Raw genomic sequence first — 23,317 nt, 5'->3', positions numbered from 1 at the left:
TTTGGCCATTCCAGTGTACGTGTGGTGGGTCGTCATTCTAGTTTTAATGTGCATTTCCCTGATGAGTACAGCGTTTAGCATATATTGTATCTTTATGTCATCTCCTTTTGTGAAGTGTGTTCGAATATTTCGCCTACTTTTTATTCAGTCACTTATCTATTTTTATTGGTGCTTTGGCTTGTAAGAGTTCTTTATATTTCCCGGACGCAAGCCCTTTGTTAGAGACACATATTCCAGCAGATTTTCTCTCTTTAAAGATGTTATTCTATTGTCTTCTTGCTTACATAATTTCTCACCAGAGGTTTGTGTAATTTCTTGATTTTGTTTCTTGTTTCCTTTTTTTTTTTTTTTTTTTTGCCTCTTACTGCTTTTAAGATTTTCTCTTTTTCAACTCGTTTTCAGTAATTTGATTATGTTTTTGGTGTTGCTTTGAGTTCATGGAGCTTCTCAAATTCATTTGTTTAGTTTTCATCAAATTTGGGATTATTTTACTATTATTTTTCAGATACCTTTTCTGTCCATCCTCCTCTCATCTCCTTATGGAAGTCCAATTACATATATTAATATGATAGATCACTTGGTATTACCCTATAGGTAACTGAGGCTCTATTTTTGTTTGGTTTCTCAGCCTTTTTTCCTCTGTGCTTCTTTTGTTACAGATTCTATTGCTATTTCTTTAAGTTCAGATCTTTTTCTGCTGTCATCTAATCTGCTATTAATCTCATTGAGTAAAATTTTCATTTAAGATATAGTTGGCCTTCCATATCCATGGGTTTCACATCTTTGGATTCAACCAACCATGGAATTAAAATATTTAAAATATAATAAAAATAATAAGAATAAAAGGCAATACAGGATAGTTTTATAGCATTTACATTGTATTAGGTATTATAAATAATCTAGAGGTGACTTAAGATATACAAGAGTGCTTTATCAAGGTTCTTTTGAGGAAGTAATGTTTGATCAAAGACACAAATACAATACACAATGGAATTTTCTGAGGCTATTTATCATGTATATTTTCTAAGTACATATTTAAAAATAATAATTTACTGTATCTGAAACATTCTTATGCAACAGGAATTTTTGAAATACTTACTTCCAATAGATTTATACTCTTTTTTTCAATTAGAGATTGCAAGAATGTGTGGCTCATATGTATGACGTTGTCAATATATGGTAAGCATTCTGACTGATAATCAAGAGTAACAACGTTGAAAATACCAATGTGCTTCTCAATGTCCATATTCACAATATGTCTAAAATAGTTCCTCAATCTACTTAGTATAGTTGCAAAATCTGTTGAAGTTAATTCTCCCAGAGATGGTATTTTCATACTCATGATTTTGGCCTTCTGTACCATGGTACAATACTTCATAAACCTGCAGCTGTAAACATTAACTAGGCCCATTGAATTACCAATAATAGTCAGGAGACTCACAATCTGTTAACAAAATTTTAAAAGTTAGTCAGAATTTAAGAGTGAAACAAGTATGGTTTGATGTGCTAATAGTTTCTTATGTGGAGTTCATTTTATTAAGAACCTCTATTAAATATCTACATATGTTGGAAACATAAGACTTTAAGAAGTTTACATGGCTTTCTAATATTTAACTTTTATGTAAAGGCTTACTAGGCTATTTGACTTTATAATTAGCATGCTCATTTGAGCATATACTAGAGACGCCAATCATTTATGTCCTTACCTGTCACCTTTTTTTAAAGTATATATTCTATGCATTTCCCTAAAAAGAGCCAGTCCTATATGTGACATCACCCAAGACAGAGCTAATTTGGATTGAGTAGAATCTTGACCCAAGCTAAGCCAATTAGATTCCCTTGTACATTTGGACAAAAATACCCAGTTAGATGGTAATGGGAGGAGTTGCAGCATGGCAACCCAAGATATTGGCAAGCCAATATTACGAGAGAGCCATAAAAGAGAAGGCTCATTTTCACATAAGTTGGAAAAAACAGAGTGAGCAAAGATGAGAGAGATCATTGGAAAGACAAATGGGGAGATAAGCTGAGAAAGGCTTTCCAATTGCTATGAATTAGGATACTCTAATTTTTCAACAAATTCCTTTCATCTAAGAATTTCAGTGAGTTTCTGCTCCTTAAATCAAACATTCACTAAAATGAACTGTTTTTAAAACTTACTTTATTCTGGTAAGCAGGATCCGTTTCAAAAAGGATTTCACAATCTGGCCATCTGGTCTGCTTCTTATATTTTATTACACTTTCCATCTTACTAGGTAAATCCACAATTAAAGCCGAATCAATAAACATAGACAGGCGAGGATCTTGGCAAAAAGGAGTAATTGTGGCTAAAATATATGATTCAAAAGTTAATACTTTCAGAAGTCCCACTGAAAGCAACACTTTAAAATTATCCTTGACATCTAGAACTATTGAAAACTGAGGCTGATATAGTATGACAGACTGCTACACCTAGAGACAGGTGTAAAAATTCAGATTTAATATTACAGAAGCAAAAGTACCACTCTTAGGTAACTGGGTGGAGGTGGCGGGAGTTATAATTAAAATAGAAACTGAGAATGAAATATCTGCTATGCGGAGATTATTATACCATTATGAGGATGCAAAGATGAGGAGACACAGCCTCTACTATCAAGGAGTTCATAGTCTAGTTGGATAACTGGATGTCCACAGGCAAAAAACAAACAAACAAAAAATTCAACCTACACTTCACTTCTTATATAAAAATCAACTAAAGATGAATCAAATACCTAAATATAACACACAAATCTATAAATCTTCTAGGAGAAGATTTATCTTCTGTGATCTTGAGTTAGAGTGTTTAGATACAAAACCAAAAGCATAATACATAAAAGAAAAAAATGAATAAAGCTGTACATTATCAGTATTTAGTAGTTTAGATCTGTGAAGGAGAATGAAAAGATAAGACATATATTTGGAGAAAACGTTTGCAAATCATATATATGATAAAGGACTTGTACCCAGAGTATATATAAAGACCTCTTGCAACCTAACAATGAACAAAACCCCAATTTTAAAAAATAGGCAAAAGCTCTAAAGAGACATTTGATGAAAAAAATGCAGATGGAAAATCAGCGTAAGAAAAGATGAACAGTATCATTAGTTACTAGTGAAATGCAAATTACCACAATGAGATATCACTACACAAGTATTAGAATGGCTAAACATTTTTTAAAAATCTGACGATACCCAGTGCTGATGAGGATGCAGAGCAACTGGTAGAAATGCAAAGTGAGACAACCACTTTGCAGCAGAGTTTGGCAATTCTTGTAAAGTTAAACATATACCTACCATATGACCCAGCAATCCCACCGCTAGATATTTACCCAAGAAAAAAGAAAACTTCTCTTCATCCAAAAGCCTATATGTGAAAGTTTATAGCAATTTTATTCATAATTGCTCCAAACTGGAAACAACCCAGATGTACATGGGTAAGCAATCTGTGGTACACTCAGACAACAGAATACAATTCATCAATAAAAAGGAACAGACTATTGATTCACGCAACAACATAGATGAATTTTAAATGCATTTTTCTAAGTGAAAAGAAGGCAGACCCAAAAGGCTACATTTCCATTTCCATGACATTCTGGGAAAAGTACAATAGGGAAAGAAAACAGTTCAGTGGTTGCCAGGGATAAGCGGTTTTGGGTGGGGGTGGGGGGGTTAACTACAATGAGGCCACACAAGGGAATCTGGGGATGATGGAACTGTTCTGTATGGAACTATGATGGTGGGTATGTAAGTGTGCATTTGTCAAAACCCATAACACTGTACTCACAAATAGCGAATTTTAACCATATGTAAATTTTAAAAAATCAGTCAGGATGTTGGGAGAACCCAAGATGAAATGGAGCCTCTGACATATTAATCTAACTGTATTATAAATGAACTATATAACCTCACTGAAGAGGGTGGGAAAGAAGGAAGTTTACCTAAGCGACTCTCGATGACAGTGTTTGGATTGGAAACTGTAAGGTTAGATTAAAAAGAAAAAACCAAAAAACTGTACACAGACAGTGCACTTTAGTTGACACTTTTTCATAGAGATATGGTGTAGCAATACTGAAATTACTTCCCATGTACAGTCGTGTGTCAGCAGGAATTCATTCTGGGAAATGCATTACTAGACAATTTCTTTGTTGTTGAACATCATGAAGTGTACTTACACAAACCTAGATGATACATAGCCTACCACACACCTAGGCGATATGGCATAGCCTGTTGTTCCTAGCTAGAAACCTATACAGCATGTTTCTGTACTGAATACTATAGGCGATTGTAACACAGTAGTATTGGTGTATCTAAACATAACTAAACATAGAACACGTACAGTAAAAATATGGTATTATGATCTCATGGGACCACCATTGTATATGCAGTGTGTTGTTGACTGAACCGTCATCATGTGGCACATGACTATGTAACAAATAAGTAACTGTATTATTGATTATATGAGCCATATGTCTTTCAGCCAGAAAAAAAGTAACATATAAGGAAAGGGAGAAGTCTAGAATGAGCCCTGAGGTGTTGGATTGGGGTCTGGGGTAGCACTATAAACTCACAATTTAAAACAAAGAAAAAAGAGATACATATAGAAATAAATATAGATATGTATGTATGCATGAGCTATATATGTATGTATTTTCTAGATCTTTTCTGTGATGGGCCTAGTAGTGACACTCCTGTAGCAATGAGTACATCCAGTGTCTAAATATTGGTTCCTAAGTTTAACTGTCTAATAAAAGGATCTCCTAAGGGTCCTCATGTTTTAAGATCTTTGTAAAACTTATTGTAAGAAAAATATAAATTCTTTGGTCAGGCTACTACTAAGTTGACTGTAATTTCAGATTATGTACACATAGCTGGAAAATAATTATTTAAAATCTACTTACGGTGGAAATGATATCTTTGTTATACTCTGACATAAAAGATATTGCTCACTTAAATGTCATAAAATTCTATAGTGTATAACTGAAAAAAATCCAAGCCTTAGGCTATTTTCCTAATTCTCATCTTCTACGCACTCTAAGGCTATATGTTTAATTCATACATCGTCAAATAATTCCAAATTCACATTGCTTGATCACAAGGACTGTGAATTTATGATCTATTGATATTCCATAATGCCTATCACGTCCCTGGATAAAAACATCAGATGCCTAAATTTAAGAAAATATTGCCAAAGAAGACAATGTATCTCATTAAGCTTTGAAAATACTTACTTATACATTTTTCAATATTAGTCACCATATTTTGAATTTTTATTGAAAACTCTAATCTGTTGGGATCTATATAGAGATTTGTAGGGAATTCTGAAAATCTAAGAGAGAAAATAAAAGCATATTTCAGAAGAATATAATAACTGACATAAAATACAATTATTCATAATTTTTAAATGTCTAATACTTACTCATCATGTACGTATTTACTGTCAAACTCAGTGGCAATTTCTGTGTCTATTAGAATTCATTGAAAGAAAAAGAATAAAAAATTGATTGATATTTATATCAGATAAATGACAAGTTGGTATATGTCAGTGCTTTCCAAACACCCTCAGAATAAACCAAAGAGGTAATTTGAAGGTAGTATTCAAGCAACACATCCCATCTTCACATTCTGGTTAAGGACAGCTGAGAACTAACTTCCCAGGACATGCTCCTCAGGCCCCCCCTCAGTAAGAAACTGCATGTGTATTCAGATGAAGATGAATAATGGTGTTATTATTTACATGCACTACAAATGATCTGTAAATTCATGCTCTCTTTTAGCACTATTTACCTTAAAGTTTATAAAAAATAATCTATAAATTGATAATATATAAACTATTAAAATTTTCTCTCATTTGTTATTTTCCAGCTGTTAAGGTATTTCCCTTCATTCTTAAGAGTTCTCATTTGTCTTACCTGAAAAAATATCTTCAAGGATGTAATTAAATTTTTTTGGTTTCTTGGCTTCTGGGAACAATTTTTCACTTGAGTTTTTTTGGACAGAGTTGTCTTCATGTTCTGACGTTTCATCTTCACATATCACACATTTGTCAGGGCACTGGTCAGGCTCCTGAAGGTTCTCTTCAGAATTTTCTGGAGAATCACTCTCAGGAATTCTCAAGCGTAGACTTACTTCAAATATTGGTGCATATATTTTTCTCAAATTCTTCCCCACTTTAATACTAACCTAATTTAATAGATATGTTCCAGTGACCATAACAGAACATTTAATTTAGGATAATTTAGACCTAAATTTTAAATGATAAATCATAACTTTAGGATAACTGAATAACATTGTTCACCAGGTGGAACACAGGTCACCAGGTGGAGCAACAATTCGTGATCGTCATCAGGACGAGCCATGCTGACCAGCACCTCCTTGCCACTTCCGCATGCCCTGCATACCCAATTCCCTTTTTTAACCCCCTACCCTCGGCCTAAGACTGTGGAATGGTTTCTCTGAGGCACGAGCCTTCACCATTTCCCCATTGCTAGCTTCCTTTCCTTTCGCTGCACCTCATTCTTGGTATGGGCTTTGCAAACAGCGAGTAGCTGAGCCTGCACTCGATTATAATTGTACATACAAAAAAACTGAAACTCAGGAAGCTTAATTTGTCAAACGCTATTTGCCAGCATGTGGTAGGGCTGAACTTCAGTCATAAGTCTGTCACTCCAAAAGTCCATCATTATAATATGAACTTGGGCTTAAAAATTTTTTCTTAGTAAAGTAATCTTTTGGCTGTTATGCTTTTTGTGCCAACAAGGATGAACCAGTAAATAGTTTGATTTCCTCTAGATTGTAAACTACAAGAGAGAAATAGCCACATCTAAATGAAACTATACGTTCTATAGCCTACAGTGGGGGTGTGTGTGGAGGAATGAGTAGGCAGCACCAACAATTCCCAAATCCGTGACTTTAGCTCTTATCTCCCTCTCTCTCTTGAAATGCAGATGTATATTTGCAATAGCCGACTAGATATTTTCACCTGGCTGCCCACAGGTACCTCTGATTCAGCATATCACAAAATAAAACAATTATCTGTCTTATCTTGGGCTGGATACTAAAATGGGCTCAAAAAAGCAGTCCACATGATGTAAGTTCGGTACAGGCAAAAACGGGAGCAAACCAAGGTCTAAGTAAGAGGGTAAAGTATGAGCACGATGCCAAAACCTGGACTGTGGGACAAAAATGGAATCAGGGACAGATGAAAGTCTTACTGGGGTCATGGCTACGTACATAAAATCTAATCACAAGCAAACCAGAGAATAAGAATCAGTGTTGGATTTTAAAATATTGAAATTAAGAATTTCTGTTACTAAAGATCTGTAGCTAAGGATAACATATGGGGACAAAGTTGAGAGAAAGGATACAGAACAACAGTATGGAGATATGGATATGGAGAAAGGCACTGGTAATAGATATGTAACTTCTCTTGGTGGACAGCAAGAGCACAGCATTTTAAAATGCAGTGCATATATCCCGTGACCCAGCAATCTACTCTTAAGTATATGTAGCAAAGAGAAATTTTCACCTAGACCATAAGAAAACTGGTAAGAAGCTGTTTATCACAGCCAAGTAGTGGTAAAGTCTTGAAAGTAACTTAAATATTTATAACTAGGAGAACAGATATACAAAATTTGACATATGGAAATACTATGTAGCAGGCAGGAACACGTTTGTGGGTATATGCTGTCCTAGCTTGGGTTCCCCTGGAAGCAGACGCTAAGAAAGGCAGAGTGCTTATTAAGGAGTGTGCTTGGGTTCAAAACCTGTGGAAGGGAAGGGACTAAAGCAGCCGTGGGTAAGAGGGGGAAGCGGAGCTGTGACACAGGCCAAACAACACCCATAGCCAAACTTTATGGCGGGCTTTGGAACTGGAATGGCCCTTCAGAGTTGTCCCAAGTTGGGCCAAGACCTTGCACGAGGTGGCTGCAGTGAAACAATCCGGGAAGAAGCAGGTAGCTAAAGGTACTCTGTCACAGGCCTCCCAGCAACAAGCCTTTTACTGAAGCGGGACTTGGTGGAACATCACCATGAGATTGAGATCTAGGTCTACTTACATACGAGATGGATTTTACCAACATAATGCTGAGTGAAAAAGTGTAAAAACAGAATGGTAGCACAATGACACATGCACGTTTTAACATGCATATACCAAAAATTAATAATGTATATATTTTTAAAAGCTCAATGTGAAGTTATAGAAGGTGCATTGAAGAAATATACATGAAGTATATTCCAGTGAGTTCTCATTAGGGAAGGAAGATTGGTTAAAGATGGCAGAAAAGGAGAAAAGTAACTAAAACAAATGAGGGCCCTTGAATGCACTGATGGAAATAGTGCGCCATGAACTAAGAAAATGATCAACGTAACTCTCCATACTTGATGTCATCAAAAATAAAATAAATAAATAATAATACATAAAAAGACATGCTACAGATACATTTTAATCAACTGGAAAAGGATAGATTATTCAATAAAAGGTGTTAGAATATTTGGGGAAAATTAATTTACATTATCTCACTATATGCCAAAATAAATACTGAATAAAGCAATTATTTAAATGTAGAAATAAAACCATAAAATTAAGGAAAAATTAATTGAATATTAAATTATATTGGTATGGGAAATTCTTTTCTAAATATGATACCACAGGCAGAAACTATAAAGAAAACAAGTAATAGATTTTTGTTACATTAAAAAAAAACTTTGTCGTATCAGGAACACTATTTAAATGAAAAACAGGCCGGGCGCGGTGGCTCACGCCTGTAATCCTAGGACTCTGGGAGGCCGAGGCGGGTGGATCGCTCAAGGTCAGGAGTTCGAGACCAGCCTGAGCAAGAGTGAGACCCCCGTCTCTACTAAAAATAGAAAGAAATTATATGGACAACTAAAAATATATATAGAAAAATTAGCCGGGCATAGTGGCGCATGCCTGTAGTCCCAGCTACTCGGGAGGCTGAGGCAGTAGGATCGCTTAAGCCGAGGAGTCTGAGGTTGCTGTGAGCTAAGTTGACGCCACGGCACTCACTCTAGCCTGGGCAACAAAGTGAGACTCTGTCTCAAAAAAATAAATAAATAAATAAATAAATGAAAAACAGTGCACAAGGATCTATATTATCAATGTGTGACAAATGGGCTATGATCTACATTTTGTAAATAGTTTTGATAATTCAGTAAGTAAAAAAAAATCAGAAAAATGGGGAAAGGACATCAAAAGGTCACAAATATAAATACAAATGCGTAACAATCATAAGAAAAATATTTAATACCATAAGCAACAACATAAGTAAAAATTAAGAGAGTTAATTCCAAGATTTCAGCTATCAAATGGGCAACATCCACTATCAAATAGTATACATTTAAAAGGCTCTCTTAAAGAGAACAGAAATTAGTCTTGTCTGGAGAGAAATTCTGCACTGCGTATCAATAACCTTAAACATGTCCATAGTATTGATTTAACACTAATCTTAAGGAAAAAATTACAACGGCGAGTATGTGTTTATCTTGAAATCTTTCTCCTCAAAGTGTTCCCCAAACAACTGGTAGACCATAATTAGAATAATGATCCTTAGGGAGTACAATTTGGGGATATAAATTACTTAGATTAAATCTAATTTAAAAGGTACGAGGTTTTCATGGAAAAAATTATGAAAGACATTGAAAGGCATTAAGGAGGACTTAACACAATCATGATAAGACTCAGTATCATAAAGTATTACCCCCGCCCAAATTACTTACAAATTCTAAGCAATTTCAATCAAAATCCAAATAGAGTTTGATTCTAAAATGTAAATGGAAGAGCAAACGGTGGAGACTAGGCAAGACACAGAGAAAGAGAAAAGGGGATCCCCTTCCCTACCACACAGGAAGGCTTATTTCAAAGCTACTGAATTAATTCAGTATGGAATTGGTGAATTTGCACAGTCACAGGCAAACAGGCCAACAGAACACAACAGAGTTCAGAAACAGAAGTTCAGAAACAGAGTTCACACATATATGCAATGATACGGTAAGTGATAAAGAATTGAGCTGCCACTGCAGATCAGCAGGGGAAGGATGACCTGGTAAATAAATTGTGCTGGGGGCAATGGTCACTCACGTAGAAATAAAGCAAAGTAGATCCCTACCACACATCACAGACAAAAATCATTTCCAGATAAAGACAAATGTGAAGGACAAACTTTAAAAAACTTTTAAAAAATATATACAATAGTATCTTCTTGACTTCAGCATGGGGAATAATTTCAAACATTAACATACATGAAAGGACTGATCAATTCTATTACATCGAAACTAAGAATTTTTGATTAATCAATAAAGAGAATAAAAATAATGTCATCTAACAGAAGATAACTGTAATATATGCAAAGAATTCTTATAATATGAAAAAAAATACTCAGTAGAAAAATGGACAAAAGATACAGAAAATATGAGTCTCCCATAACATGAAAAAATGCTTAACCAAATTAGTAATAAGGGAAATGCAAGTTCAAACCTCAGTAAAATGCCATTTCATACCCATCTGATTGCCAAGGACATTAAATGTTGATTAGGACTGGTAAGGATATGGAGCAATGAAAACTTACACATTACTAAAGGTCATTTAAATTGGTATGAGTATTTTGGAAAAACAATTTCATATTACTTGGTACCGTAAAATGTACCTTTTCACCCAGAAATTTCACTCCTTTGCAATAAATCAACAAATAGTAACATTTTTTCATACGCATCAAAGAAGATATATAAAAGGATGTGCATAGTGGAACTGTATGCAAAAGCAAAAACAACTGAAAACAACCCAAATGTCTGTCAATAGTAGGATGGGCACATAAATTGTTTCACCAAGAAGTGATAAATAGGGGACATTGAAGACTGTTAAGCTGAGTGAAGCCTAGATGGGTATTTGCTTATTTTTGCAGGTATGATATACTTAATAAAAACTTTATAAATATAATACATGTGTATTCTACAAAGTTTAGACAATACAGAAATGTATAAATAAGAGAGTAATAATTTAACCCAAGAGTTTGCCACCCACAGATAACCACTGTTAATATTTTGGTGCATCTATTTCCAGACTTTGAACTATGGAATTGTGTATATTTGTTTTCACTAAAACATGTGAACATTTTCCCTTATTACTAAATCTACCTAAAATACTTTAAAAGGGAAAAATATATATAAATACTTATTATACAATGCTATTTCATAAAACACTGCTTCTACCAAATAGGACAAGCACTTATGATATAAAGTTTAAATCTCAAGAAAACAGGCCGGGCGCGGTGGCTCACGCCTGTAATCCTAGCACTCTGGGAGGCCGAGGCGGGAGGATCGCTCGAGGTCAGGAGTTCGAGACCAGCCTGAGCAAGAGCAAGACCCCGTCTCTACTAAAAATAGAAAGAAATTAGCTGGACAACTAAAAATATATAGAAAAAATTAGCTGGGCATGGTGGCACATGCCTGTAGTCCCAGCTACTCGAGAGGCTGAGGCAGGAGGATCGCTTGAGCCCAGGAGTTTGAGGTTGCTGTGAGCTAGGCTGATGCCACAGCACTGTACCCCGGGCAACAGAGTGAGACTCTATCTCAAAAAAAAAAAAAAGAAAAAAGAAAATAATATTGGTTGTGAGGAGAGAAAAATGATTCTTCATGGCAAGAAAAGACTTCCTAATGAGTTTCTCTAGGATTCTTCCAAGGTTTTCATATTTAGCTTTTGTCATTTTTAAGTTAATAACAAAATCAACAAAAATGCTTGAACAAAAGCAAAGAAAGTTTTAGTACAGAAGTGGAAGAAGTTATTTCAGTCCCTAGTACAGTGCCTGGGACGTAATAATTACTCAATAAATATATGCTTAATGAATGAACAAATGAACCAAATGAGATAGGTGCTATTGTAGCTTTTTACAGTGGGAGTTGGTAAGAGAGAGAGCATGCACGTGTGTGTGTGTGTGTGTGTGTGTGTGTGTGTTGGGCAAGGAACTGTGAATATTAACTATAAATCACATTTTAAATTTCAAAATATACTCATTTTATATCAAAAATCTATGTTTATACTCTTCAAAAAGCATTTTACCTCATTAGCATCAGTGTATGTTTTTACTTCTGATGTTAGAACAGAAATTCTATGTGAGCTTGAATTATCAACAAGTTCTTCACAACCATTTGTCATCTTTCCAATAGGAAAAAAGTTGTCCTGGAATGCTCTAGATTGGGAAGGAAAAAAATAATTTTTAAAAAATCATATCTCACTAATATTAAAAATATAAAGAATTACAACTCAACAACAAAAAACAATCCAACTAATAAAACAGGCAAAGGACTTGACATTTATTTCTCCAAACAATATATACAAATGGACAGTAAGTACAAAAACAGATACTTAAGATCACTAATTGTTACAGAAACATAAATCAAAATCGCAATGAGATAATATATTACCTCACACCCATTAAGATGGCTATTTAAAAAAAAAAAACAGAAAATAATAAATGTTGATGAGAATTGGAACCCTGGTGCATTGCTGCTGGAAATTAAAATGGTGCAGCTACTGTGGAAAACTGTAGGGCAGTTCCTCAAGATAAATATAGAATTACCATGTGATCCAGCAATTGCGATTCTAGGTATGTACTCACAAGAACAGAAAGCAGGGACCCAAACAGCATTATTTACAATAGCCAAAAGGTGAAAACAACCCAAATGTCCGTCAATAAATGAGTGGATAAACAAAATGTCGTATATTCATGCAGTGGAATATTATTCAGCTTTAAAAAGGAATGAAATTACGATACATGTTATAACACGGATGAACCTTGAAGACATTATGCTAAGGGAAATAAGTCAGACATAAACGGACAACTATTGTATGATTCCATTTATATGAGGTACCCAGAATATGTAAATTTATAGACAGAAAGTATAATACAGGTTGCCATGGCTAGAGGTGGAGATGGTAATGAGTTTATACTCAATGAGTATAAAGCTTCTGTCTGGGGTGATGAAATGATGGAAAGTTATGGAAATGGATAGTGCTGATGGTTGCCAACACTGTGAATGTATTTAATACCACTGAATTGTACACTTAAAAATCGATAAAATTATAAATTTTATGTTACATATAATTTACTACTATAAAAATCATGTCTCATATCAGCAGGATGAGGAATAGCAGGAAGTAAAGAAATGTGAGTAGAAAACCAAAGCATTTTATGAAAAGTAACACATACTAATAGGAAAATCACTAAAAAGTTGTGTTCTATTAACATAGAAAGTTCTGGTACTGGTTCAAACCAGTTATAAGGCCTTAGATAAGTGATATAAGCTCTGTAAGATTCAGTAATAATTAGAGAAAAGGACTAGATTATCTTTAATATTCTTCAAAATTTTTGAATTATTTTCAGCTCTTAGTTATGATAATGAAACTTGATTTGACTAAAATGATATTGCTAAATTTGGATAGTTTTGACAAATTATAAAGTATTCCACCATTTCAATTAATATTCCATGTTTCACAAGTTAGAGTGGATAGATCCAGTTGTAGAAAATAAAAAAAATACTTTGTTGTAAACAGTAGTATTTAAATATTAGAAAGTAAAATATTTTTCAAGCAGTTTCTTAGGTGGAAGAATATTCAATAGATATTTCTTGGAATTGACTCAAATTCCAATTGGACCTTGTAGCTCCTTCTGTAATCATTCTCCTATATCTTTAAGAACTAGCTCTGACCTGGGAAGATACAGTGTATCTATGTGTAAGGTTGTCAGATTTAGCAAATAAAGGACATCCAGTGAAATTTGAATTTCAAATAAATAAATGTTAGTGTAGGTAATACTTGGGACATACTTATACTAAAGAATTATTTGTTGTTTATCTGAAATTGAAATCATACTGAGAATCCTGCATTTTATATGTCAACCAGACCAATGCAGAATTTTAAGAAATTTTTCTTAAATTTTATGGGCAACATTAAGTAAAGTACTACCAAAGAATAAGTTCAGATAACTGCAAAAATGAGTGTATAACTCTGCTACAGGGAGAATTTTCAAATTTTAGCTTAAATTACTGGATATTTCCTCCATAAATGGCAATATATTACAAGATTATGACTATAAATTACTTTTATAAGTAAAAAAGTGATTTACCTGATGAGACTTTCATTCTTTTTTTCCACTGAAAATGGCATTCTAGCAGAACCGTTAAATAAGTCCAAAAGTAGCGTGATTGCAATGTTCATAAGCTGACGAATGAGTTCCTGAAATATGTACTCAACCAGCATCACAAACCTGAAATTTGTTTCTAATAAACGTCGATATTTAGGGAGCTTGAAATGTGCTGTGTCATCTTCAAAGTGTTTTGACTCAAAATATTCTTTAATGTCTTTCTTTTCTGCAACCTACAATTTAATAAACAATTGAGAAACAAGTGATGATTTCCCATGTTAATGTAGCATGATTCCTACTTTACAGTATTTTTCTTTTAAATTTTTAACATTTTTATGGGTACATAGTAGTTGTATATATTTATAGGGTACACGTGATGTTTTGATATAGGCATACAATGTGTATTAATCAAATCAGGATAAATGGGGTATCCATCACTTCAAAAATTTATCATTTCTTTGTGTTAGGAACATTCCATTAAGATGACTATTAAAAAAAAAAAAGAAAATAATAAATGTTGATGAGGCTTGGAACCCTGGTGCATTGCTGGTGGAAATTAAAATGGTGCAGCTACTGTGGAAAACTGTAGGGCAGTTCCTCAAGATAAATATAGAATTACCATGTGATCCAGCAATTGCGATTCTAGGTATGTACTCAAAAGAACAGAAAGCAGGGACCCAAACAGCATTATTCACAATAGCCAAAAGGTGAAAACAACCCAAATGTTCATCAACAGACGAGTGGATAAATAAAATGCGGTATATTCATGCAATGGAATATTTATTCAGCTTTAAAAAGGAATGAAATTATGATATATGCTGTAACATGTAATGTGCTAAGTGAAGTAAGTCAGACATAGAAGGACAAATACTGTATGATTCCATTTATATGAGGTACTTAGAATATGTAAATTTATAGACAGAAAGTATACAGGTTACCATGGCTAGAGGTGGAGAGGGTAATGAGTTTATACTCAATGAGTACAAAGCTTCTGTCTGGGGTGATTAAAGGTTATGGAAATGGATATGTTTCACCATAATAAGCTACTTTACATCCCACATGTAAATATAATTATAGGAAAATTTATTTTAATGGTTGACACTATAAATGTCTTTGTTTAAATTTATTTCATTTTATTTTTAATTATTATGGGTACATAATAGTTATATATCTTTATATGGTAGATGTGATGTTTTAATACAGGCATACAATGTGAATTGATCAAATCAGGGTAATTGGGGTATCCTTCACCTGAGCATTTATCATTTTTGTGTGTTAGGAACATTCCAATTCCACCCTTTTAGTTATTGTAATGTATATCAAAACTTATTGTTGATTATAGTCACTTTGGAAAATTGGCCTAGGCAAAGAATTTATGAAGAAAACCCCAAAGGCCATCAGAGGAACAACAAAAATAAATAAATGGAATCTGATTAAATTAAAAAGCTTCTGCATAGCCAAGGAGACAATCAATAGAGTGAATAGACAACCTACAGAATGGGAGAAAATATTTGCATGCTATACATCCAGTAAAGGGCTAATAACCAGAATCTACAAAGAACTAAAGCGAATCAGCAAGATAACATCCAACAACCCCATTAAAAAGTGGGCAAAAGACATGAACAGAAGCTTTCAAATGGCCAGTGAGCATATGAACAAATGCTCAATATCTCTAATCATCAGAGAAATGCAAATCAAAACCACAATGAGACATGACCGAACTCCAGCGAGAACAGCTTTTATGAAAAAGTCCCAAAACAACATATGCTGGCTTGGATGTGGAGAGAAAGGAACACTTATGCACTGTTGGTGGGACTGCAAACTAGTACAGCCTCTATGGAAAGCAATATGGAGCTATCTCAAGGAACTAAAAGTAGAACTGCCATTTGATCTGGCAATCTCACTACTGGGTATTTACCCAAAGGAAAAAAAATTATAAAAAGGACGCTTGCACTCTAATGGTTATAGCAGCATAATTCACAATCACAAAGATGTGGAAACAATCCAAGTGCCCATCGATACATGAGTGGATTAATAAAATGTGGTATATGTATACCATGGAGTATTACTCAGCCATAAAAAAAAAACCTGGATGGAACTGGAGACCATCCTTTTGCGTGAAGTATTGCAAGAATGTAAAAACAAAAACCACATGAATTCACTACTAAATTGGAACTCATAGATCAACCTCATGCACACACATGATAGTAAAATTCAACGGAAATCAAGCAGGTAGGAGTGGGGAGGAGGGGATGGGTGAATTCACACCTAACGGGTACAACACACACTATCTTGGTGACAGACACATTTATAACTTTGACTCAATCTGTACATAAGCAATTCAGGTAACCAAAACGTTTGTGCCCCCATAATATTCTGAAATAAAGAAAAAAGCTTAAAAAATATAATGATATAAGAGAATTGACTAAGGAGGTTGTTGGAGAATGACATGTTTTGGCCAAAAATATAGGATGACGTCAGTACTACTAGGACCATCAGACACTTCTAAATGATGCTCATAAAAATAATCCTGAACGTCCTTTTAGGCACATAAATACTTTTTACTATTACATAATGGGCCTCTAAAATTCTAAAAGTATTTCCAATTTTTGTTTTTTTATTGGTTTGTTCATGCTTTTAATTTCTTTGTTCCACTGATACTAAATATTTGGTGAGTCATCATTTTCAACTTGTATTCTAATTTTTTTTTAAAAATTGTATTTGTTTTTATGTTGCCCTTCTTCATATTTCATTTTATTCACTTATATTTTCTTCTTTTAAAATTGGGTTAGCTGATTACTAATTTTGCAAATTTTTTGCAGTACTGGCTATCTCTGAAGGAATGGTTTAACAATGTGATGCAGTTCATTGACATAATATTTGCTTGACAAAACTGAAAATAAAAAACAGGATAACTGATATACCAATTAGGAGAGAAGCCACACTAGGCCTGGCAAATAGAATACTAACTTTATTAATAATAAGGTAATAATTTTTCCCTGATGATACTATCCGTGACATCCTCCCTGCCTTAGCCTGCCTGAAGGACAAATTTATTTGCCCAAGCCTGAATTCAAAGCCCTTTCTAACCACCTGTTCCTATCTTTCCTGGATTCTCTCTCATTAATCACTGATACAAAACTTTTTTATTTTTATTTTTGAGGGGGCTTTTTTGTTTTCCCAGGAGCTGCTATATGATTTGAAAAACCTGTGTACAGAATGCATGGATTTTTTAAACTAGTAAATGATGAAGCCTATTAACTATTCAAAATAAAGATTTTTTAGCATTGATACCAAAGCAACCTTAAATAGCTTAATATCTATATTAGTACCAAAGTTCACAGTGATAAGTCTGGTAATGGTGATCTTTTTACTGCATATTGGTGAGGGTGATGAAGAATCTTTCAATAGGCTAGCCTGTTCTCTGTTACCCCAGAGTATACCCTGGCAGAGGCACATCTCAATTCTGACTCTAGGTTTACATCACTGATGGTGGCTCTCGGTTTCCATTCCACCAGTTCTGTAACTGCTGAATTCTTCCACAGCCCGGCAGTCCCAAACATTGCCCAAAAGAATGCTTCTCATCCTAGCTGTACTTTAGATTCACTTGAGAGCTTTTATAGTGCTTCCTGGGTTCTATGCTCAGAAATTATGATTTAATTGGTCTAGGGTGGATCCCAGACATCAGTATTTATTCAAAGTTTCCCTGGTAACTCTAGTGTGCTGCCTATTGGAGGAAGCACTAGTCCAGAGTTTGGCTATGTGTAGTCAGACATTTTAGGACAATTCTGAAAATTCATGAAGATGACATCAGCAAGATGGCTGACTAGAGACACCAGGTATTCGTCTCCCCTCATCCCCCAAGGAAGGATCAAGGCAACAAACAACTAAGCTCTGACTGGACTGTAAAAGAGAGAGCGCTGAGTGTGACGGGGGAGAGGAGACGCATGCATCTATGGTGACTGAAAGTCCAGGAGGGCAGGTGGAGGCGCCGTACCTCTGCAGCCCCATCTCCCCTGCCCAGGAGGGACTTCTGCTGTGGGAAAAGGTAGGCAGAAGATCCCTACCAGCCCCCATTGCCACTGCACATACCTACAGTCCCTGCAACAGGAGAATCCCACAGTCTCCCAGTTTGAAGAGTTGTTGGGAATTCACGTATCTGCAATTGCCCTGGATTAGGAACGTAAGATGTGCACTCCCCATCCCACACCCACCCCTGGGGGCCAAGATACACAGTGCCATCTTGGGACCAGAGCCACCTCTGGAGTGTGCCCTCCCCTGGGGGCCAGCAGCCACTGCACCTGTCCATCAGCAAGGATATAATTAAAGAGTTACCTTTAAAAATGTACTTTGCATCTTGCAAACTGCTTTATCTCTGATATCCTCAAGTTGTCTCAGTGCCTGGGTAGCTTGCTGTAACTGCTCTTCACAAAATTCATCTAGAGAGTATGTCTGAGAACTGTCCAGCTAATTAGATGATGGTAAATGTTGAGTATTGGAAAATCAAAATTCATATACCAAAAAAAAGACAAAATATTTGGTCATCTTTTCATGTCATAAAGAAGACAATATTTTATAATTTCTTCTTTATATACTTCATGCTTTATATGCTATATGCCTTGTATGTTCTTCTAATTTAAACACTCATAGTTTAACTAAATTTAAAAAAAAAGAAAAATTTAAGAGTTGAAGTATTTTTGAAATATCTATGAACCCAGGGAACCCACCAGTCCCAGGAATTGCTTTTACTTTTGAAGTCACAATTATTTGTAAAACTTAAAAACATAAACATACAATACAGGATAATGAGGTTAAGATTAAATAATCTAAATAAGGTCAATTTCATTCAGAATTTATTCAGAATCCAGCAGGGAGAAATCTCCATCAACTACGAATTCTTCTCGGGTAATACAGAAACGTCATGTTCCATCCATTCACGTATATTCCATCATTCTTCCTCCTTTCAGTATTATTTTTTCCACACTGTGTTAATTCCCTTGCCAATATACATTTTCATTAATAAATACTCTGGTATCTTTAACCCTAGATATACTATTAATAAATGTCTTTTCCCAAAACAAAATGATTGAAAAGTACTGCTCTTGCCTTAAAATTCTGCATGTACTCTTTGAGTTCCCCCTCTCCTGCTCTCATAGCTGAGTACCAGATCCTAATTTTTCCAGTAAAATGTCTCAAAAATCTCCCTTCAGGTATCTTAAACAGATTCAAGTAGACCTGCCATTTGACCCAGCAATCCCATTACTGGGCATATACCCAAAGGAAAAAAGGTCATTCTGTAACAAAGGCACGTGTACCCAAATGTTTATAGCAGCACAATTCACAATAGCAAAGATGTGGAAACAACCCAAATGCCCATCAATACATGATTGGATTAGTAAGCTGTGGTATATGTATACCATGGAATATTACTCAGCTATAAGGAATGATGAAGATACGACATCTCTATGGTTCTCCTGGAGAGAGGTGGAACCCATTATATTAAGTGAAGTATCCCAAGAATGGAAAAACAAGCATCACATGTACTCACCAGAAAATTGGTTTCCCTGATCATCACCTAAATACAAATCTGGAAACGACACCAATTGGACATCAGACTGAGGTGGGGGGTGGGGGAGGGGATGGGGGTATGCCTACACAATGAGTGCATTGCGCACCGTTTGGGGAGTGGTAACACTTGAAGGTGCTGACTCGGGAAAGGGGGGGTGGGGAAAAAAATATGAAACTATTGTTTTTAACTTGCACTGTTCACTTAATAATTTATCATGAATATTTCCCATATTATTTCATATCATTGTACAAGAAATAATGTATACATTATGAGGACATACTGTATCTAACAAGATATACTGTTAGACTCTTTGATTCTGTAAAATTAAATTGAAAAAAAAAAATAAAATCTCCCTTCCTTTCTGATCTTGCTGCCAACATCCTAATTGAAGTCCTTACTGTTTATACCTGTATTCTTCCAGTATTATAATAATTGATCTCTCTAACCCTAGTATCTTCCCACTTCCAATTTTTTCCACAGGTATCATAATAGTTTTCCTGAAATAGCACGCTTGGAAACTTTCAATAGCTGTTCTTTGAGAGTAGTTCTCAAAATTTATCTGGCATAAGAATCACCTGAGGGATTTGTTAAAAATGTAGATTACCAGCACCACTCACTACTTTCTCCCTCAAAAGGAGTGGGACACAAACACCTACATTTTTCTTAAGCACCCAAGATACTGCCCAATAAAATAAACCACTCTTAAACATGAAACAAAGTCTTACCTCTACCTGATTTTATGAACCTGGATAAGTGATGATCTCTCTAGAACTAAGTTTTATCATTTGAAAGTGAAGATTTGGACAAAATGATCCACGTATGTTCTGTACCTTCTAGTTCTAGAAATTTCAGGCCCTTTAAAGGTGTGCTTTCATCCCAGCAGAGTATACTGGTACACTCATTAAAACCCATTCATGGCATTAACTTCTGAATGATCCCATCCTTCGCATTCATAACCTTGCTTCATTCTCCTTACCTTTTCATCGTCAGTCTTCACTGGGGTCTGCATCCCCAAGCTATGCATAGCCTTCCAGTACCAACTGTACAACTGGCCACCTTCTGATCTCTGACTCCAGCTTGGTTCTCCTGGCTATAAATCTCTGCTTTCCCTCCGTCTGAGACTGGCTTATCCATGGACAGTTTCAGAAACTCCCATTCTTGCAAACTATCCTCACAGTAGGCCCCACTAGGAGTGCCCCTGCCCTATGAGCATATTCAGATCCTACTTTTCCCTTATTTTGCTATCCTTGGCCTGACATTCATGACCCAATCTAATTTTGAAATCAAACATATACTGAATGCCTTACTCACACCCACAGAAATGGCTTACTAATGGATTAAGAAATCTGTATTCCTTTTATTCAAAACTCTATTTGTTCTGCCTAGTTTCTATATGCCAATATTAGCTTACAGTAGTATACTTAAACCAACCTTCACAAGGCATATGGCAGATGTATTATCTTTATGTTCATTATCATTTTTGACAGCAATTGCATCTTCATAGAGTCCTTTTATGTAAATCAAACAGGCATGAAATAACTCATCAGCCAGAAAAAGACAATGGGACAAAACTGACCTGAAAGTTAAAAAATTTCCAAAGATTTTTCTCTCATTCAAAATGAACGAAATTAATTTAGAGGTAACTAGTATAGTTTAGTTTATGTCCCTATGGTCAAAATGTATCACATTTACCACATTTTAAATGACAAAGATTAGGGGTTGTGTTTGGCTGATAATGTTGGAGGCAAGGTTTTGGGTACTGGGTGTGTTGAGTAAGAACAAAACAGAAGGGGGAAACAAACAATGATATTATTCTGTTATGCCACAGAGTTTTAATAATTCTGAAATATCAGGTAGTGTTAACTAAAAAATGTTCTCAATTTATTAAATTTACTGAATCTAAATAAATTTCTTCAATTTATTTTTCTCCCAATTACAGGAAAAAAATAAACTGGATTAGGGACCATTTGGAGAATCTTTCTTTCTTTTTTTTTTTTTTTTGGTAGACAGAGTCTCACACAGTTGCCCAGGCTAGAGTGCCGTGGTGCCGTCATAGCTCACTGCAACCTCAAACTCCTGGGCTCAAGCGATCCTCCCACTTCACCCACCCAGAGTACTGGGATTACAGCCAACATTCTTTTTATGAAAATCACTTTATTGAAGTATGATTGACATACAAAAAGCTGCACATATTATATGCAACTTGATGCATTTGGAGATAAGTATACATCTGTGAACCATCACTACAATCTATGCCATAAATATATCTGTCACCTCCAAAAGTTTCCTCCCATCCTCTTGATTTACTATTACTATTTATAATAAGAACATTCTTGAAAAGACAAAAATGTAGAAATGAAGAACAGATTAGCGGTTGCCACAGGTTAAGGAGAGAGTGAGAATGGGAGGGAAGTAGGCATACCCATAAGAGGCCAACACGAGAGATCTTATGGTGACAGAAATGTTCTGTGTCTTGATTATATAAATGTCAATGTGCAAGTTGTCATAATGAACTGTACGTTTGCAAGATGTTACCATCTTGGGGGAAACCGGTAAAAGGTTCATGAGATCTCTCTATATTATTACTTGCAACTGCATCTCAATTTATAATTATCTCAAAAAAAATAATAATAAAAACAATAAAAGACACTTGGTTGCCGGAGATCTTACAAAGTAAGATCTTTACAAAGTAAAATGAGTTGTCATCTATTTTGAATAACTTAATCATTCCTGTTCTTGGAAGCAAAAAGTTAGTGACCAAGGGAACTCATCAAGGTTTTTCACAGCACCGTGACCACAGAATGGTAATATTGGGAAATACAGTAAGTGCTTCCATGCTATATTTTTAAAATATAGCTTCTTTTTGAAATTTTTTATAAATATATTGCATAACAAGACTTACCTGCTCTTCTCTATCTTCATTCTTTTAACATTCGATTTCCAGGTAACAAATGCTTTATTAATTCTGAAAGGAAAAATACTTCTTACATTCTATATTCATAATCATGTATTTATATGGAATAAATTTAGTAAAAGCTTAGTAATATTAGAATATTCTCTAGAACATATTTCATTCATCCTGAGCTACCTAAATAGTAAACCATATAAATTTTCTCCCAAACTATCAACAAAATATAGAACAAAAGATAAATGTAAGTAAAATACCTTGTAATTCTCACAGATGCAGTATTCATTTAGCTGAAACATTCCAATAAATATTAAAAACCACAAAAATACATTTCTCATGTGTTTATTGGCTTACTTTGAAAAGTGTTTTGTATTTCAAGAGTCAAGATTCAATTTTCAGTGATAATGAAAAGCCACATTGTTAAAGAAATCTTTGTGTAGTGGCAAGTAAAAAAGATAATGTATGTCATTTTGATATTATTTAATACTTATGTAAAAAACATGCATTTGTAATTTTTAAAATTCAAAGAACCTACATGAGAAAGAACTGAAAAGTTTCCCTGGTTATTAGTTATCATTTATAATTTTCATTCATAAAATAGACACGCAAACTGTTTCTCCCTCAACTTCTCTGAATGAATATTGTTGTCTGTCTTATGCACATGTGGGA

The 23,317-nt window shown here is 34.7% G+C and overlaps 1 protein-coding gene across 2 annotated transcripts in view; it reads right to left on the bottom strand.

Moving 5' to 3' along the window:
• Positions 1-23,317, bottom strand: part of DNAH14 (dynein axonemal heavy chain 14) — a 190,996-nt gene that overhangs the window by 151,390 nt on the left and 16,289 nt on the right. Inside the window, exons 7-16 of one of the 2 annotated variants that reach the window (XM_069484603.1) lie at positions 22,643-22,705; positions 21,172-21,316; positions 18,507-18,638; positions 14,154-14,404; positions 12,089-12,218; positions 5,928-6,198; positions 5,435-5,480; positions 5,247-5,344; positions 2,161-2,327; positions 1,100-1,444 (exon numbers count right to left, since the gene is read on the bottom strand). In XM_069484603.1, the coding sequence (XP_069340704.1) occupies positions 1,100-1,444; positions 2,161-2,327; positions 5,247-5,344; positions 5,435-5,480; positions 5,928-6,198; positions 12,089-12,218; positions 14,154-14,404; positions 18,507-18,638; positions 21,172-21,316; positions 22,643-22,705 (1,648 nt within the window). Of the gene's footprint in view, positions 1-1,099; positions 1,445-2,160; positions 2,328-5,246; positions 5,345-5,434; positions 5,481-5,927; positions 6,199-12,088; positions 12,219-14,149; positions 14,405-18,506; positions 18,639-21,171; positions 21,317-22,642; positions 22,706-23,317 lie in introns of those variants that run through there. The other variant, XM_069484604.1, reaches the window with a different exon arrangement.

This window comes from Eulemur rufifrons, chromosome 11 (assembly GCF_041146395.1).
Source record: "Eulemur rufifrons isolate Redbay chromosome 11, OSU_ERuf_1, whole genome shotgun sequence".
NCBI classification, from domain to species: Eukaryota; Metazoa; Chordata; class Mammalia; order Primates; family Lemuridae; genus Eulemur; species Eulemur rufifrons.
The sequence above is the reverse complement of the archived record's forward strand: the minus strand, read 5'-3'. Positions and strand labels throughout refer to the sequence as shown.